The sequence below is a fragment of the Salvelinus alpinus genome, chromosome 20, assembly GCF_045679555.1.
Source record: "Salvelinus alpinus chromosome 20, SLU_Salpinus.1, whole genome shotgun sequence".
Classification (NCBI taxonomy): domain Eukaryota; kingdom Metazoa; phylum Chordata; class Actinopteri; order Salmoniformes; family Salmonidae; genus Salvelinus; species Salvelinus alpinus.
In genome coordinates, this window is record NC_092105.1 from 17,567,187 (window position 1) to 17,586,656 (window position 19,470).

Here is a 19,470-nt window from a genome sequence, read left to right on the forward strand (position 1 = left end):
TCCACCAAGGCACCTGCAAGTTCCCGGATATTTCTGTGGGGGAATGGCCCTAGCCCTCACCCTCTGATCCAACAGGTCCCAGACGTGCTCAATGGGATTGAGATCCGGACTCTTCGCTGGCCATGGCAGAACACTGACATTCCTGTCTTGCAGTAATTCACGCACAGAACGAGCAGTATGGCTGGTGGCATTGTCATGCTGGAGGGTCATGTCAGGATGAGTCTGCAGGAAGGGTACCACATGAGGGAGGAGGATGTCTTCACTGTAACGCACAGCTTTGAGATTGCCTGCAATGACAACAAGCTCAGTCCGATGATGCTGTGACACACCCTTCCAGACCATGACGGACCCTCCACCTCCAAATCGATCCCACTCCAGAGTACAGGCCTCGGTGTATCACTCATTCCTTTGACGATTAAACGCAACTCCAACTATCACCCCTGGTGAGACAAAACCGAGACTCGTCAGCGATGTGCACTTTTTGCAAGTTCTGTCTGGTCCAGCGACGGTGGGTTTGTGCCCATAGGCGACATTGTTGCCGGTGATGTCTGGTGAAGACCTGCCTTACAACAGGCCTACAAGCCCTCAGTCCAGCCTCTGTCCGCAATAGGCTGAGAGTCTGAGCACTAGTGCATTCCTGGTGTAACTCGGGCAGTTGTTGCCATCCTGTACCTGACCCATGCAGGTGTGATGTTCGGGTGTACCGATCCTGTGCAGGTGGTGTAGACGTGGTCTGCCACTGTGAGGACAATTAGCTGTCCGTCTCCCTGTAACACTGTCTTAGGCGTCTCACAGTACGGACATTGCAATTTTTTGCCCTGACCACATCTGCAATACTCTTGCCTCCTTGCAGCATGCCTAATGCACGTTCACGCAGATGAGCAGGGACCCTGGGTATCTTTCTTTTGGTGTTTTTCAGAGTCAGTAGAAATGCCTCTTTAGTGTCCTAAGTTTTCAGAACTGACCTTAATTGTCTACAGTCTGCAAGCTGTTAGTGTCTTAACGACCGTTCCACAGGTGCATGTTCATTTATTGTTTATGGTTCATTGAACAAGCATGGGAAACGGTGTTTAAACTCTTTACAATGAAGATCTATGAAGTTATTTGGATTTTTATGAATTCTTTGAAAGATAGGGTCCTGAAAAAGGGACGTTTTCTTTTTTTGCTGAGTTCACCAAAACTCTTCCTCGAGCTGGCCGCCCGGCCAAACTGAGCCATTTGGGGAGAAGGGCCTTGGTCAGGGAGGTGACCAAGAACCCGATGGTCACTCTAACATAGGTCCAGAGTTCTTCTAAGGACAACCATCTCTGCAGCACTCTATGGTAGTTAGTTCCATCTGGGTTTTATGGTAGTTTGGCCAGATGGAAGCCACTCCTGAGTAGCCTATTTGTATTTTTTTTACTTTAGTTTATTTAGTAAATATTTTCTTAACTCTATTTCTTGAACTGCTTTGTTAGTTAAGGGCTTGTAACTAAGCATTTCACAGTAAGGTCTACACCTGTTGTATTTGGCGCGTGTGATCAAATAAAATTTGATTTGCTTTGAGTAAAAGACACATGACAGCCCGCTGGAGTTTGCCAAAAGGGACGTAAAGACTCTCAGACCATGAGAAACAAGATTCTCTTGTCTGATTAAACCAAGATTGAACTTGTTGGCCTGAATGCCACGCGTCATGTCTGGAGGAAACCTGGCGCCATCCCTGTGGTGAATCATGGTGGTGGCAGCATCATGCTGTGGGGATATTTTTCAGCGGCAGGGACTGGGAGACTAGTAAGTAGTACAGAGATACTTCATGAATACCTGCTCTCGACCTCAGACTGGGGCAAAGGTTCACCTTCCAACAGGACAACGACCCTAAGCACACAGCCAAGACAACGCAGGAGTGGCTTCGGGACAAGTCTCTGAATGTCCTTGAGTGGCCCAGGCAGAGCCCCGACTTGAACCCGATTGAACATCTCCAGAGAGACCTGAAAATAGCTGTGCAACGCTCCCCATCCAACCTGACAGAGCTTGAGATCATCTGCAGAGAAGAATGGGAGAAACTCTCCTAAATACAGGTGTGCCAAGCTTGTAGCGTCATACCCAAGATGACTCGAGGTTGTAATCGCTGCCAAACGTGCTTCAACAAAGTACTAAGGGTCTGAATACTTATGTAAATGTCATTTTTTATTATCTTTATAAATTTCCCAAAAAATCCAAATCTGTTTTTGCTTAGTCATTTCTGGGGTATTGTGTGTAAATTGAGGAAGAACACAGAGCTTCAACTCTAGGACACGCTGAGTGTTCCCATAATGGTTGTGATCTGGAATGAACACAGCTTTTCCTCTAGGACCCGCTGGGTATTCCCATAATGCTAGTGATCTGGAATGAACAGAGATCGAAAGTAACTCTCTTACCAGATAACGAGGTGTGCTCTAGTTTTTGGCATCTCAGTATATGACACAGACACACAGGAAGGGAGGGGACAGAGGAACATGTTGTGAGTCAGTCTTATTATTAAGCTACCTCATTATTTTGGATGGGATGTTTTTTCATTGGCAGGCACGGGTTTTGGCTCTTCTGGCTCTCCGTAGCCGCCTCCATCCCTGGAGACGTCTCTGTTTTCACCCAGAGAGACCCATAACCAGCTCACAGACAAAACCCCACCACAGGAGCCAAACCACAGCTGGTACACGCACACGCACGGTACGCTCGTTGAGCTGTGGCTTGAACACAGAGGAGCCATACCAGGGCCTTCAAACCACACTTGGAACAATGAGTGCAGTTCCACATGGTGTTGGTTTGACCGTGTTCCCCAGACCAGCTCTGTGGTTTTGGCTCGGGCAGGGTTCAGGCTTCTCCAAGGGGTTTGGGTTGAGTTTAACAGAGCTAAGACACCCCTAAGAGTCTAAAGTTACAGTCATTCTTCCTTACGTCTTACTTATTCAACTCAGTCGTACTCTTTATATTCCAGACCCTTGCACTTTGTGCTGGTTATTAGTTTTAGTTTGTCCATAAATGACTGTGCGGTCATATAACGGTCACGGGCTGTTACTAGGTTGTGTGACATCGCTGACTGTGTGGTTGGCTGGTCGTCTTCTGGAGTTCATCATCCTCATCTTTTCCTCCCTCTGCTCATCCGTTCCTCCCTCTCTCCCAGACTTCCAGGGAGGAGAGAGGCTCTGGGCTGCAGCTGTTGGCCAGACGGCCGAGTCAGGCTGCAAGGACACGTTTTTCCCTATCCCAACGCTCTGGTGAGAGAGAGAGAGAGAGAGAGAGAGACCCCAAATGTTCCCTTAGTTCAGGAGTGTCCATAGGGTCTGTACGAAGACAATACATTGAAGACTGATCATCGTTGACCAGGAATAGTCTCAAAGGATCAGTGCACTCCTGCCAACATGTTGGGAATGAACACGTTGATTTAAGGGTGTGGTGCCTTGACAATATGCACAGAGGACGACTTCAGAAACTCAACAAGGACACAGATCATGTACTTTGGGGGTAGATGGACCAATCACTCTCATCTCTCTGTCAACATTTGGTTTGTGTTTACACGTAAACATGGCGCTAATAAGATCCATAAGCAGAAGATTTCTAGTGGCTGTCTCTCGTTTACACTGAGTGGACAAAACATTATGAACACCTCTTTCCATGACTTAGACTGACCAGGTGAATCCAGATGAAAGCTATGACCTCTTATTGATGTCACTTGTTAAATCCACTTCAATCAGTGTAGATGAAGGGGAGGAGACCAGTTAAAGAAGGATTTTTATGCCTTGAGACAATTGAGACATGGATTGTGTATGTGCCATTCAGAGGGTGAATGGGCAAGAAAAAATATTTAAGTTCCTTTTGAACGGGTTATGGTAGTAGGTGCCAGGCGCACCGGTTTGTGTCAAGAGCTGCAACGCTGATGGGCTTTTCTACACTCAACAGTTTCCCGTGTGAATCAAGAATGGGCCACCACCCAAAGGACATCCAACCAACTTGACACAACTGTTGGAATCATTGGAGTCAACATGGGCCAATTTGTCCATGCCCTGACAAATTGAGGCTGTTCTGAGGGGAGGGGGGGGTGCAACTCACTATTAGGAAGGTCTTCTTAATGTTTTGTACAGATTATGATCAACCCTAGATAAGGAATGTTCTGTGTTTCTCAGAATTTTAGCACACCTGTTCACCCACCACTGCACAGACGGTGTCTTTGATGCTTTATCAGATTGAATACCTCTCCAGCTTGAAAGTTGGCTGTCAGAAGTATTACAGTGTGAACTTTTAATCCGTCTGTCTGCTTATTTCAAGACATGGCATATGGGGGTGTAGTGAGAGACCATATAGGCTGGAAGATACTCTTTTCATTACTGATCTTGAAAAAAAGTATACTAAATGTGGAAATCAATCATTCTGCCATCATGAACACAATGGAAAAATATAATGATTTATTGAAATAGCATGGGTGACCAAGAAAAACTAATTGATACAATTTAAGGCCAAGTGGCAAACAATAATGCAGGCACAAGGGATGAGGGTGTAAGCATGCTGGTCTGGGCAGAGATGTAGTCATTGTTTGTGCGTCTAAGTTGTTTTGTATGTGGAGTAAAAATGTAATAGAAAATAGGAATACCTCTCCATCACGGTTGACAACTCCACGGTGTCCCTCGCCCAAAGTGCAAAGAACCTTGCCGTGACCCTGGACAACACCCTGTCGTTCTCTGCAAACATCAAAGCAGTGACTCCGATGACGCAGATGCTAAGCTACATGACTGTTGCTAGCTCAGACTGGAATATGTTCTGGGATTCTTCCAATGGCATTGAGGAGTACACCACATCAGTCACTGGCTTCAATAAGTGCATCAACGACATCGTCCCCACAGTGACCGTACGCACATACCCCAACCAGAAGCCATTGATTACAGGCAACATCCGCACTGAGCTAAAGGGTAGAGCTGCCGCTTTCAAGGAGCAGGAATCTAACCTGGACGCTTATAAGAAATCCCACTATGCCCTCCGACAAACGATCAAACAGGCAAAGCATCAATACAGGACTAAGATGGAGCCGGTGTAGTACGATTCAGACGCTCGTCGGATGTGGCAGGGCTTGCAAACTATTACAGACTACAAAGGGAAGCACAGCCGCGAGCTGCCCAGTGACACGAGCCTACCAGACGAGCTAAATTACTTCTATGGTTTCTTCGAGGTAAGCAACACTGAAGCATGCATGAGTGCCCCAGCTGTTCCGGACGGATGTGATCACGCTCTCCATAGCCGACGTAAGACCTTTTTAACAGGTCAACATTCACAAGGCAATAGGACGTGTATTCCGATCATGCGCTGACCATCTGGCAAGTGTCTTCATTGACATTTTCAACCTGTCCCTGACCGAGTCTGTAATACCTACTTGTTTCAAGTAGACCACCATAGTCCCTGTTCCCAAGAACACAAAGGTAACCTGCCTAAATGACTACTGACCCCAAGCACTCACGTCTGTAGCCATGAAGTGCTTTGAAAGGCTGGTTATGGCTCACATCAACACCATTATCCCAGAAACCCTAGACCCACTCCAATTGCATACCGCCCCAACAGATCCACAAATGATGCAATCGCTATTGCACTCCACACTGCCCTTTCTCACCTGGACAAAAGGAATACCCACGTGAGAATGCTGTTCATTGACTACAGCTCAGTGTTCAACACCATGGTGCTCTCAAAGCTCATCACTATGCTATGCACCCTGGGACTAAACACCTTCCTCTGCATCAGGATCCTGGACTTCCTGATGGGCCACCCCTAAATGGTAAGGGTAGGTAACAACACGAGGGCCCCTCAGGGGTGCGTGCTCAGTCCCCTCCTGTACTCCCTATTCACCCATGACTGCATGGCCAAGCACAACTCCAACATCATTAAGTTTGCTGACGACACAGCATTGGTAGGCCTGATCACTGACAATGATGAGACAGCCTATAGGTAGGAGGACAAAGACTTGGCAATGGATGCCATGATAACAACATCTCCCTCGATGTGATCAAGACAAAAGTGGTGATCGTGGCCTACAGGAAAAGGAGGGCTGAGCACGCCCCCATTCTCAACGGCGGGGCTGTAGTGGAGCAGGTTGAGAGCTTCAAGTTCCTTGGTGTCAGAGGAAGGCCCTAAACTTTGTCAGACTCCAGCCACCCTAGTCATAGACTGTTCTCTGCTACTGCACGGCAGCAGTACCGGAGTGCTAAGTGTAGGTCCAAAAGGTTTTTAACAGCTTCTACCCCCAAGCCATAAGACTCCTGAACAGCTAATCAAATGGCTACCTGGACTCTTTGCATTGACCCCCCCCCCACCACCCCCATGTACATGTTACCTCAATTACCTCGACTAACATGTGCCCTTCACACATTTACTCTGTACTAGTACCCCCTGTATATAGCCTCACTACTGTTATTTTATTGTTGCTCTTTAATTATTTATTTTTATATTTTATTATTTTAGTGAATACTTTTATCACTTTTTCTTGACTGCATTGTTGGTTAAGGTCTTATAAGTAAGTATTTCACTGTACCATTTCACTATACCTGTTGTATTCGGTGCATGTGACAAATACATTATTTGATTTAACTTGATGTGCACAACATCCATAGAGTACAACCCTACCTCACACATAAAGCGGAGCTGGCGCTTGTCATCTCCCATCTGGACTACTGCAACTCGCTGTTGGCTGGGCTCCCCGCTTGTGCCATCAAACCCCTGCACCTTATCCAGAACACTGCAACCCACCTGGTGTTCAATCTTCCCAAGTTCTCCCATGTCACACCACTCCTCCCCACACTCCACTGGCTTCCAGTTGAAGCTTGCATCCACAAAAGACCATGGTACTTGCCTTCGGAGCAGCGAGAGGAACTGCCTACCTTCAGGCTCTGTTAAAACCCTACACCCCAACCTGAGCACTCCGTTCTGCCACCTCTTGGCACTCCCACCGCTATGGGAGAGCAGCTCCCACTCAGCCCAGTCCAAGCTCTTCTCTGTCCTGGCACCCCAATGGTGGAAACAGCTTCACCCTGAAACTAGGACAGCAAACTCCCTGCCCATCTTCAAAACCATTTGAATCTCTGCCTCTTCAAGGAGTATCTTAAATAATCCCACAGTACCCCCCCTCACACAACCTCCTCAGCCCCCCACACACACAAAGAAATCGACTTTTGTGAACTAACACTCCCACTTGACCCCCCCCCCCCCCACACACACTACTGGCTCTGACTTTGCTGATACCTGCTTTATTGAGGGAAATGTACTTACTATGATATGTGGTTGTTCCACCTAGCTATCTGAAGGTGAATGCACTAACTGATAAGAGCATCTGCTAAATAACTAACGTAAATGTAATACTACCCATATTATCTTGTTTCCTTTCTGAAAACATCCCTAATAGGCTTGAGAACTATAGTGAAGCAATAACATTCCAGATAATTTTTCCAGCTCTGTTTTGTGTTCAGCTGAAGGGATGTGCAGGCAGCCGGTCTCTCCATAGAGCCGCAGTGATTTCTCTGTCCTCTGGGACTTACATTTACTGATCAGAGAAGAATTCTTCTGGCCAATGAGGCCTGACGGCAGCTCCATCCATCCCTCTATCAGATTACATAACACACATGATGGATAGCAGACAGGAAACCAAGACGGAGAGAAAGTCAGCACCTACATGCTCGCGAACACACACATTCACACACACACTTTGTGATTCTCACTCGAGCACCATGGTGCTCACATTACAGGGGTTAACAGTGGGCTTACAGCTGATTCATAGATGCAGTCCTATAGAGCAGTATGTCTGGTTTCATTCTATAGACTTTTCACAATTTGGGGCAAGATGGTAGCCTAGTGGTTAGAGCGTTGGGCCTTGTCAGCTTTTTACCTTGTCAGCTTGGGAATCGAATCCCCGAGCTGACAAGGTAAAAATCTGTCGTTCTGCCCCTGAACAAGGCAGTTAACCCACTGTTCCCCAGTAGGCCGTCATTGTAAATAAGAATTTGCGCTTAACTGACTTGCCTAGTTACATTTTTGTAAATGTTTGAATCATGTTCGATGAGAGATCACCAATGGTGGAGGAATGAAACATGGTTCTTTCATCTGGTCCAGACTTGGGTCAAAATGTATTTGTACTTAATGTATTTGAAAGAAAAAACAAATAGCATTTCAACCCAGGTACGGACCTACAGTATGGGTCTGGGTTATGATCTGGGACTGGGAGTGTATAAGATGGCTGGCATAAGATCACTTCATGTGTCTGTGTGGCACCCTGTCTGTCTGTAGTAGACAGTCTTCATTAGTTCCCCAGTCCACTGCAGCTCAGACCCTTGTTTTTTTGATCTTCCTCTGACTTTGAGAAAGTTTGTCCCCTGCAGGTTTTGGGTCAGTTTTATTCTGGCACATTTGTGCCCCAGGTGTTTGTACCTGTGTTTGTCTGTGTATCTTTCAGCCACTGCATGTGTGTGTTGTGTTTGGAGTGAACTACCACTTCAGTGAGTGTTTAATCAGCCTAGTGATAGCCTAGCACAAATGTCCCTGCAGAACTTCTTAGAATTATGTCTAGTCCCTATTCCCTCACAAAGGAGTTCCATAGGGCTCTGTTATGGGCCCTCTGAGTGGAAAATCAACGCTCTGCTTTAACTGGCACATGAAAAAACAGTGAACTTTAGCAAAGATAAAAGTGTCGGTCAGGCAGCTGTGCTAGACAAGCTCATGTTAATCAGCTTTGACCTGCGCAGAAGCAACCATCAAATCAATTTAGCAGGTGTTATTGCGGGTGTAGCGAAATGCTTGTGTTCCTAGCTCCAACAATGCAATAATATCTAACCATACACAACAATACAGACCAATGTAAAAGAATGGAATATTCATTGCCTGTGGCAAAACGTTTGTCAGTCAGTGTCTTGAGGTCTTTGAAGCTCAGCGGTCCGGTCCACATTGTGTGCACACTACGTGCATGTGTATGTGCCGTTTGTGTTTTTAAACTTCTAGTTTTTATTTTCAGACACTCTTAACCACACTCTTCAGTCCATGGTATTGAGCCGACTTTCCAGTCTAGACTTTTAAATGTGACATGGACCCGAGAAAGAGACACACACACACACACACGTAGACTGAGGTTATGGCTAATTAAAGTTGGGAGGGAAGTGTCTTGTCCAGTGACACAGACAGACCTGTTTAGACAGATGGCACCCGCTCTGACCCAACACGTCTGTCCAAATAAAAAAAGTGTGTGCGTGTTTAGCTTGGAGCTGTTCAGCTGACTGTAATGTGCCATAGAGAGTGTCTAGGCGCAGGGCTTTGAAGAACCAGTCCTGTTTTATTTTAGTGCTCGGGGCTGTTTGCATTAAGACGATCCTGTCGGGTTCCATCCAGACACCCAGGTGTGTGCCTGTCTTCCCCAGCAGTCATACTGATGTCCTCCATCTCTCTCTTCTCCAGGTCAGATGTACCAGCAGTACCAGTCTCCAGGTGGATACCCTCCCCAGCAGCCAGCACCGCAGCAGCAGTATGGCATGCAGTACCCTGGTAAGACAGTGACACTTTCCCTCAGAAAAGGTCCAAGAAGGACAGGCTGATCTTATAAAAATGGCCCAGACTTTCACAGGAATGATTCTATGAATGTGAAATGGATTACAATCAAAAGTTATACTGTACTTCTCTCCCCAACTCTCTCTCACTCAGCAGGATGCACCCCCCAGCCCGGCACCCCTCAGCCTCAACAACAGCAGTTCCAGAACTACCCTGCCCCCAACTCCCAGGGCCCCGCACCCAGCCAGGGCCCAGCCCCCGGCTTCCAGGGAGGCCAACAGCAGGCCGCTCCACCCCAGGGACCCCAGCAGTACCCCCCAGGGGCCTTCCCTCCCCAAAACTACACCTCCCAGGCCAACCAGCCTGCCAACTACAGCCTACCCCCCACCTCCCAGTCTGGCCAGGGTTACCAGGCCCGTCCCAGCTACACTCCTCCCCCCGGTAGCAACGTTACCCCCCCTCCTGGGGCGTCCAACCCCTATGCCCGCAACCGGCCCCCCTTCGGCTCGGGCTATGCCCAGCCTGGCCCTGGGTACCGGTAAAAGAGAAGGAATGGAAACACACACACCCACCCCTCCCCTTTGTGTCCTGGCTGGCTCTGTTTGGCCTGGGTTTGGTAAACATGGTCTGCTAATCTGTCCATCCGTCCTTCTGTCAGTCCTCAGTCACTGATGAGTCCATATCCAAAACAAACTACAACCCCCCCCCCCCCATCTGATTGTCTGTGCTCTGTCTCGACCCCACCACCACACACACAAACCCATGTTATTGTCTGTGTTCTGTCTCGACCCCACCACCACACACACACACACACCCATGTGTTATTGCCCTGTTATTTGAAATTCAATGTTTCCTACCCACACTCTCCCCCCTATGTGTCTGTCATCAGGGTGGGCTCAATTTGAATTGACGGCAGTCAATTCAGGAAGAAAACTCTAATGTACAATTCAATAATAAAAAAGGGCATTTTCAATGACTTCTCAATAAACTGAGAAGTCGAAGGTATTTATTTCAAAATGTTTTAATTTCGAATTGACTGCCTTCAGTTCAAATTGTGCTCAACACTGGTGAACATGTAGTCAGTCTGTAAGCACAATCAGCTGGGAGAACAAAACAGGCTGGAATATGAAAGCTGTCTATCATTATCATCATCAGACTTTTTCTTGTCTGACAGCTGTAAATGCACCTGTATACGCTGGTCAACAGATGATGTTGATTCGTTTGGCATTTAACTGATCTTTTGAGGATATAGTTTGCTGAGTGTCAACCGATGCTGGTGTTCAAAATGGTGTTCATCCCCTTTTTTAAATTATTTTTTTACAACTTGTTTTCATCACCGCCATGTTGATATTAAGACGTGTCATGGAATCTGCCTCTCGGTTGAGTACAATATGGGAGGTGTAGTTTTGACCTTCCAGAAGGGACCTACCATGTTTAGCCTCTTAGATCACCTCCTTATGGTTTATCGCTCTCTCTCTCATACATTTTTGTCCCTCACTGGTTTGTATTAATATATCAGTCAGATTTTCCACCTTGAAGTGTCATTTAGTTTGTTTAAACTGAAACATTTTCTCTAAAACCTAATAAAGGCTTTGAAACCTTGAAGTCTGTCACTGTTTTGATTCTTTCTCTCCCTCACTCTTTCTCTCCTCCCTCCTTCCCTCACACTGTGGTTTGTGAGTTCACGGCTCCGTGTTGAGCTTGGCTTCCGAGAGCCTTTCGTATCCCACCAGATTTGGATTTTGGATTTGGAAAAGTGTGGTAATGCTGCTGTTGATGTTTGTTTTCCTAATCGAGCGTTGTGGTTGGCTGGGACGTGTGGTGAGGGAGTGTGTGGTAGGTCCCTCAGCTCTGCCTGTCTGCAGTCAGAACTAATGGCCAAACGAGTGAAACGGGGCATGTGTTGATGATTTGTGTGTGTGTGTGTGACATATGAACACACTTTCAGATGTGCACAATGCATTTACAACCAATTTGAGTCGTATAAGTAGTAAAAAAAGAACCATACTTAAGGATTTATTGTTGAAAACAGAAACAGAAATGGTTGTACATATCTGAAACAATCTATAAACACTTTTCCCACAAAATGTGGGTTGAAAATACAACTGCAGCCATTTGCGAGCAACTGTACAAAATGTTAAATGTAATATTTCTTTGGTTGTTTCCACACTAAAAGAAGCCTTTATGTACATGTTATATAATATTTAAACTCAGATGAACAAAACTGTAGCAAAACATTCCAAGGCTAAAAACGAAGGGTTTTGTCGGTGAGGGGAAATGTTCTGAATGTTGTAGGTAGAAATGTAACGTATAGAACTGACACAATTCATCATCCTACAAACCCAATACATTACATCTTAACATTCTGCCATGTTGCACCCCACTGAACACACCCCAGAGGTGGACAATTGTGGTCACTTGCAATGAGCTTAGGACCACATCCACATAACGGATTCCTGGCAATCATTCTCCAAATTGAGATGAGTTGAAGTTAGAAAATTGAAGATGAAAGAACAACAAAGCATATCCTTATGCTGTTCATTCCAACTGAGTGAATCCCAGTATCTGATGATTTTATCTCTACTTAATATTTGGACATTCATTGGCTAAAGAACCCATTCAGGTGTTTTTCCAAGTGATTAACACACACTCGTGGAACCGCCTTGCTTTGTAAACTTAATGTTGAGACTTGATAGTAGTTCAGAAATATTGTTCTTTCACATCATATACATATATTTAATACTTTCATATTGTGCAAACCGCAACTGTTAATCCCACAGGACCAATCAAGAAAGGTATTGAGTATAGACAGTATCCATATGAGTGAAAACTAATGCTTTTGTAGCAGACTGGCCAATAGAAACCACAAGGTACATGAATAACAACTGCTGATAAATAAAACCATACACATTACATTTTTAGGGAGCCAGCTTCCCAACAGTTTCCGGTGTTCATATTTAATGAAGCACTCTGAAAAACCTTTACCAACTTCTCTTCCATGTTTACAGGTTTTGAGTATTTTCTCATGTTGTCGTGTTTGATAAATAGTGAGATGAGATTTAAGGAGATATGACAAATGTGCCTAACAGAGTTCGTGACTATGTATGGTCCTGTACACTTTTATACAATGGAATGTGGGCTGTTGCCATCTGACAAATAGACAGTCAGAAAGGCACATCTCCATGGTAACAGAGAAGCCCACCTCCCCTCAGGCCTCCTCAGTCCTCCTTTCAGCCTGGTAAAATAATCCCTCTTTCAGTCAGGCATCTTCCTGGCCACCTCCTTGGTGGAGGGGTCTTACCATTTCCCAGGTATGGGTGTTCCGCACTCGTACCAGCCGACATAGGTGGAATGCGAGTTCCCTCCGATCTGGCCGAAGTTGACTGGTTCCTGACGCATAGCCCGGTAGAAACCTGAGCATGAGAGAAAGGCATAATGAGAACCTTTCTTTTAAAAATGGTTTGGAATGTGAATGGTCTTTTAACATAGTCTAGAGATCATTGTTTCCCATAGTTAACCCTGAAACAGAAATCTTTAGTAGTCTTTGAAAAGTGAACAAGAAACCGTGGTCATGGACACCTGTACAAGTGGTTCTCTCCCACTGATCTTTCTAATGGGTCCCAGTTGATGGTACTCTACCTGATCGGCTGGGTAGCTGGTCGGCCAGTACCTGGCTGCCTGTTCGTCCGTCCAGGAAAGAATCTACAAACTGGCAGTGGTCCTCCCCATGACCAGTCTGGTCCCCGATGTTGTAGAACTTGCCTGCACAGGGTCAAAGGTTATGGCTCTCTATGATGCTATAGGTTAAATAATGTTGTTTGAGATTATATCATTTTTGTTAGTTACACCTCGTTCAGAATTCCATTGTAATTTATAAATCCTTTATAGTCGTACGTACACAGAGACAAGGCAATATAAACAGAGTAAAACATAGACATACACTGAGTGTACAAAACATTAGGGACACCTTCCTAATATTAAGTTGTCCCCCTTTTTGCCCTCAGAAACAGCCTCAATTCATCGAAGCATGGACTCTACAAGGTGTCAAAAGTGTTCTTCAGGGATGCTGGCCCATGTTGACTCCAATGCTTCCCACAGTTGTGTCAAGTTGGTTGGTTGACCTTTAGGTGGTGGACCATTTTTAATATACTCACAGGAAACTGTTGAGCATGAAAAACTCAGCAATGTTGCAGTTCTTGACAAATCCGGTGTGCCTGGCACCTACTACCATACCCCGTTCAAAGGCACTTAAATATTTTGTCTTCCCCATTCACCATCTGAATGGCACATACACACAATCCATGTCTCAATTGTCTCAAGGCTTAAAATCCTTCTTTAACCCGTCTCCTCCCCTTCATCATCACACTGATTGAAGTGGATTTAACAAGTAACATCAATAAGAGATCAAACACTCTTTGAAAAAGGGTTTCAAAAGGGTTCTGCGGCTGTCCCCAAAAGAGAACCCTTTTTTAGTTCCAGGTAGAACTATTTTGGTTTCCATGTAGAACCCTCCAAAAGGGTTCTACCTGGAACCAAAAGGGGTTCTTCAAGGGGCTGTCTTATGGGGACAGCCAAATAACCCTTTTTAGTTCTAGATAGCACCATTTTTCTAAGAGTGGTGCATTCACCTGGTCAGTCTGTCATGGAAAGAGCAGGTGTTCTTAATGTTTTGTACACTCAGTGTATACAATGACTTCGGAAACTATTCAAACCTCTTGACTTTTTCCACATTTTGTTCATTACAGCCTTATTCTAAAATTGATTAAATAAAACAGTTTCCTCAGCAATCTACAAACAATACCCCAAAATGACTAAGCGAAAACAGGTTTTTAAACATTTTTGCAAATGTATTTAAAAAAAACAGAAATACCCGGTTTACATAAGTATTCAGACCCTTTGCTATGAGACTCGAAATTGACCTCAGGTGCATTCTGTTTCCATTGATCATCCTTGAGATATTTCTACAACCTGATTGGAGTCCACCTGTGGTAAATTCAATTGATTGGACATGATTTAGATAGGCACACACCTGTCTATATAAGGTCCCACAGTTGACAGTGCATGTCAGAGCAAAAACCAAGCCATGAGGTCGAAGAAATTGTCCGTAGAGCTCTGAGACAGGATTGTGTCGAGGCATAAACCTGGGGAAGGCTACCTAAACATTTATGCAGCATTGAATGTCTCCAAGAACACAGTGGCCTCCATAATTATTAAATGGTAGAAGTTTGGAACCACCAAGACTCTTCCTAGAGCTGGCCGCCAGGCCAAACTGAGCAATCGGGGGAGAAGGGCCTTGGTCAGGGAGGTGACCACGAACCCGATGGTCAGTCTGACAGAGCTCTAGAGTTGCTCTGTGGAGATGGGAGGACAACCATCTCTGCAGCACTACACCAATTAGGCCTTTATGGTAGAGTGCCAGAATGCTAAGTGTCACGTCTGGAGGAAACCTGGCGCCATCCCTACAATGAAGCATGGTGGTGGCAGCATCATGCTTTGGGGATGTTTTTCAGCAGCATGGACTGGGAGACTAGACTTGATCGAGGGAAAGATGAACAGAGCAAAGTACAGAGAGGTCCATGATGAAAACCTGGTCCTGAACCTCAGACTGGGGTGAAGGTTTACCTTCCAACAGGACAATGACTCTAAGCACACAGCCAAGACAATGCAGGAGTGGCTTCGGGACAAGTCTCTGAATGTCCTTGAGTGGTCCAGCCAGATTTGAACCCGATCGAACAATTCTCGAGAGACCTGAAAATAGCCGCGCAGCAACACTCCCTATCCAACCTGACGGAGATTGAGAGGATCTGCAGAGAAGAATGCAAGAAACTCCCCAAATACAGGTGTGCCAAGCTTGTAGCGTCATACCCAAGAAGACTCAAGGCTGTAATCGCTGCCAAAGGTGATTCAACAAAGTACTGAGTAAACGGTCTGAATACTTTTATATTTTTAATAAATGTCGAAACATTTCGACAAACCAGTTTTTGCTTTGTCATTATGGGCCATTGTGTGTAGATTGATATGAGAAAAAAACAGTTTAATCAATTTTAGAATAAGGCTGTCTCACCAGGGTTGGGTAGATTACTTTCTAAATGTAATCTGTTACAGTTACTAGTTACCTGTACAAAATTGTATCAGTAATGTTACTTTTGGATTACCCCAAACTCAGTAACATAATCTGATTATATTCAGTTACGTTTAGATTACTTTCCCCTTAAGAGGCATTAGAAGAAGAAAAAATGTATGTTACCAATTGAACCACATCTATTGAATTCTGCTGCAATGTTAAAGTTGACATAGCTGGCCACATATGGATGTTACATTTGACTTTATGCGTTGGTTGTGTAGGCTTCTTCTAACCCATCGCTTACTACTACATATAATAATACGTTAAACTTTGGTTTTTATTGTAAAAATATAATTTAATCAGAATTCCAGTCATTCCAATAAATGTTATACCCCTTCATCTTCTAGAATAGGACTTGGAAATATGGAAGTATAGATTAGCCTGAACATAACCCCAAAACTAAGGACTTATCAGCCAGCCCTACGCTGTTATTTATGATTTTGTTGTCATGGAGGACTGATTGATTCAAGTTGAAAAATAAATGCTGCGGTCATGGAACGGCATGCTTTGAGCACTACTGAAAAGAGCTATTTACATGTGAAAAATGAATGCCAAATGCTGCATTTGCTATAGGCCTATTGTTTATCTTTTTGTTGGTGACACTTTGATATCTTGATAATATGCAGCTGTTTAAAGGGCAAATCCACAGATGAAACAATAACAAAATACCACCCCGCCTCTGTTTTGGTAAAAAGCTGAGGGATGGGCCTGGAGAAATGTAACCACTCTCAGATTAATAGTCGGAGCTATGGATGTGAGAACTGACCATCCATGATATCAAAATGATTGTTTGAACCATGTTATGAGGCTATACAGGTTGTTACATTTACAATGTTCACAAACATTGGGGGAAAACAAGCTTATATTTTGGGTTCACATGGAGTGTGACAATTGAACTAAGCTCATGAGGCATTTATAAATTATATTCTTCAAGAATCAATCATTTAAGTCCAAAAATGATGTAGCAACTACAGATTGCTCCTTTAAGTCTATCAAAAGTGAGTTTGAACACGTGTCCATTAGGCCTATGGATAAGAAAAAAAAGTATCAGCATGAATTAGATTGAGCAATAAAACCCCCACTTTTATTCCATAGGATGGGATTCGCACTATGCAGCTGTTGCAATAGCATATTTTTTACTGGCTGTCCACTGTTTTCAAAAACAATGATTGAGAGGCAGCTTAAACTTCTTGAATTCAACCATTATTGGGTTCAAATATACATTTAGATTTGGGAACAGCCATCCACCACAACCACCGTAAGGTGCAAATAGCTAAATGAGAGAGCAGCAGTGTGATTCACATCAATGCGCTATGTAGATGACAATAATAAGTGATATCCGTATCGCCATAGACTACACTACTGCTTTCATCCTTACCTCCAAGCGTTTATTCAAGTTGGATAATTTTTGGATGCCGACAGCAGTCGTACCATTGGAAGACATGGCTTGGACTGGAGTTTACAAAAGCCCTTTCCTGCTCTTTTCCCGCAATCCATCAAACCCATTTGGTGTGTCATCATAGTGGTCTCTGAATCAGGTGGAACAAATTTAAACATGCACCTTTTTTTCAATGCTGATTTGAATGTCATTGAGAAAACAGAAGTGTCAAAGATTTTTTTTCTCGCAAACCTCCTTTCTGAACTTAAAAGCTATCCTCGATGTAATGATCTAATTTTTCAAAAGTATCTGTAATCTGATTACAATATTTTTGCTGGTAATGTAACGGCTTACAGTTATAGTTTTTTGTAATCCCTTACATATAAAGGATTACATGTAATTCATTACTCCCCAACCCTGGCTGTAACCTACTGTAACCTAACAAAATTTGGAAAAAGTCAAGGGGTCTGAATACTTTCCAAAGGCACTGTACAAACCCTCTTACTATACTATACTAATACTGACCATTGAGCGAGTCGCTCATGTAGATTTTGTATCTAAGGGAGTTGCATAGCTGGATGCCCACAAACTTGCGGTACCAGGTTCTCTTCACGTACTGCTTCCCGTTACACTCCGAGTAGGAATCTGCCTTGAAGGGGAACTGTGTCCAGATAGCAGCTTTACCTGGAGGCAGGAGAGAGAATATATTTAAGGATGATATGACACTATGGCATAGAGAAAGGGACACAAACTATGGAGGAAAAATGGTTGTGAACATGACATACTGAGTCCACTCACCTGAGACATTCTCACTCACCCGAGGGTCCGCTATGGAGGAGAGAGTGAAAGAGAGAAAACATCATTAGTCACACATCAGTCCATTATTACTGCATTAATAAGCAATACTTGCACATGGACAGCTACAAAGTCGTGTCCCTCCCAGTCTGATTTCACTACAGGGCAAAGAGCCTTTGGTCCAATCACTCCTCTTTATCAGTGTTGGAGATCAATCCAGCTCAGGCACATCAGTCGACTGTTATTTCTGTTTGGACACAATATTGCTTTGAATGAAGTTAGTTCATTGATTTCATTAGTGTGCATAACGGATATGATATGAATCCCAAAATCCAGTCCATCTGTAGCTATTATGTGACTATGACTGATGTTGAAGCTGTCAAATCGTTGAGCAGCTGCTCTTGATCATTGTCACGAAGCCACATCCTCCCTCTCAGGTTAGAAGTTCAGAACGAGAAAGTGTAGGCTATATAGAAAAAATGACACTCAAATTGAAATTCATTAAACAAAATACTGAAGATTTCGATCAGCCTATTGGAGGTGTAGATTACATCTCACATTCCAGTGTTCCTTATGGAGGTGTAGATTACATCTCACATTCCAGTGTTCCTTATGGAGGTGTAGATAACATCTCACATTACAGTGTTCCTTATGGAGGTGTAGATTACATCTCACATTCCAGTGTTCCTAATGGAGGTGTAGATTACATCTCACATTCCAGTGTTCCTAATGGAGGTGTAGATTACATCTCACATTCCAGTGTTCCTTATGGAGGTGTAGATAACATCTCACATTACAGTGTTCCTAATGGAGGTGTAGATTACATCTCACATTCCAGTGTTCCTTATGGAGGTGTAGATTACATCTCACATTCCAGTGTTCCTTATGGAGGTGTAGATAACATCTCACATTACAGTGTTCCTTATGGAGGTGTAGATTACATCTCACATTCCAGTGTTCCTAATGGAGGTGTAGATTACATCTCACATTACAGTGTTCCTAATGGAGGTGTAGATTACATCTCACATTACAGTGTTCCTTATGGAGGTGTAGATTACATCTCAAATTCCAGTGTTCCAACTTGTTAACAAGGCTGCATGGGATGTTTCTTAATGTGACTCTGTGCAGCCAATGGCAATGTCCCCTTTAGGTACACTGAACAAAAATATAAATGCCACATACAACAATTTCAAAGATTTTACTGAGTTACAGTTCATATAACGAAATCAGTCAATTGAAATGAATTCATTAGGCCCTAATCTATGGATTTCACGACTGGGATACAGATATGCATCTGTTAGTCACATATATCTTAATATCAGAAAGCCAGTCAGTATCTGGTGTGACCATCATTTGCCTCATACAGCGTGAAATCTCCTTCGCAGGCCTGTGGAATGTTTTCCCACTTGGCGGGAACTAGAACACCCTGTCGAACACATAGATCCAGAGCACCCCACACATGCTCAATGGGTGACATGTCTGGTGAGTATGAAGGCCATGGAAGAACTGGGACATTTTCAGCTTCCAGGAATTGTGTACAGATCCTTCCGACATGGGGCCGTACATTATCATCCTGAAACGTGAGATGATGGCAGCGGATGAATGTCACGACAATGGGCCTTTAGGATCTCATCACTGTATCTCTGTGCATTCA

At 44.2% G+C, this 19,470-nt stretch overlaps 2 protein-coding genes across 5 annotated transcripts in view; one reads left to right on the forward strand and one right to left on the reverse strand.

The window, feature by feature from the left end:
* Positions 1 to 11,124, forward strand: part of LOC139546389 (protein TFG-like) — a 31,582-nt gene extending 20,458 nt beyond the window's left edge. The window contains exons 7-8 of one of the 2 annotated variants that reach the window (XM_071354721.1): positions 9,430 to 9,516; positions 9,673 to 11,124. In XM_071354721.1, the coding sequence (XP_071210822.1) occupies positions 9,430 to 9,516; positions 9,673 to 10,061 (476 nt within the window). In that variant the 3' untranslated portion in view covers positions 10,062 to 11,124. The remainder of the gene's footprint in view (positions 1 to 9,429; positions 9,517 to 9,672) is intronic. The other variant, XM_071354722.1, reaches the window with a different exon arrangement.
* Positions 11,125 to 11,522: 398 nt separating this feature from the next.
* The window catches only part of LOC139546388 (target of Nesh-SH3-like), a 54,322-nt gene continuing 46,374 nt past the window's right edge, over positions 11,523 to 19,470 (reverse strand). For all 3 annotated transcript variants that reach the window (XM_071354719.1, XM_071354720.1, XM_071354718.1), the window contains 4 exons: positions 17,820 to 17,849; positions 17,547 to 17,705; positions 13,159 to 13,281; positions 11,523 to 12,932 (listed from right to left, as the gene is read on the reverse strand). In XM_071354719.1, the coding sequence (XP_071210820.1) occupies positions 12,817 to 12,932; positions 13,159 to 13,281; positions 17,547 to 17,705; positions 17,820 to 17,849 (428 nt within the window). In that variant the 3' untranslated portion in view covers positions 11,523 to 12,816. The remainder of the gene's footprint in view (positions 12,933 to 13,158; positions 13,282 to 17,546; positions 17,706 to 17,819; positions 17,850 to 19,470) is intronic.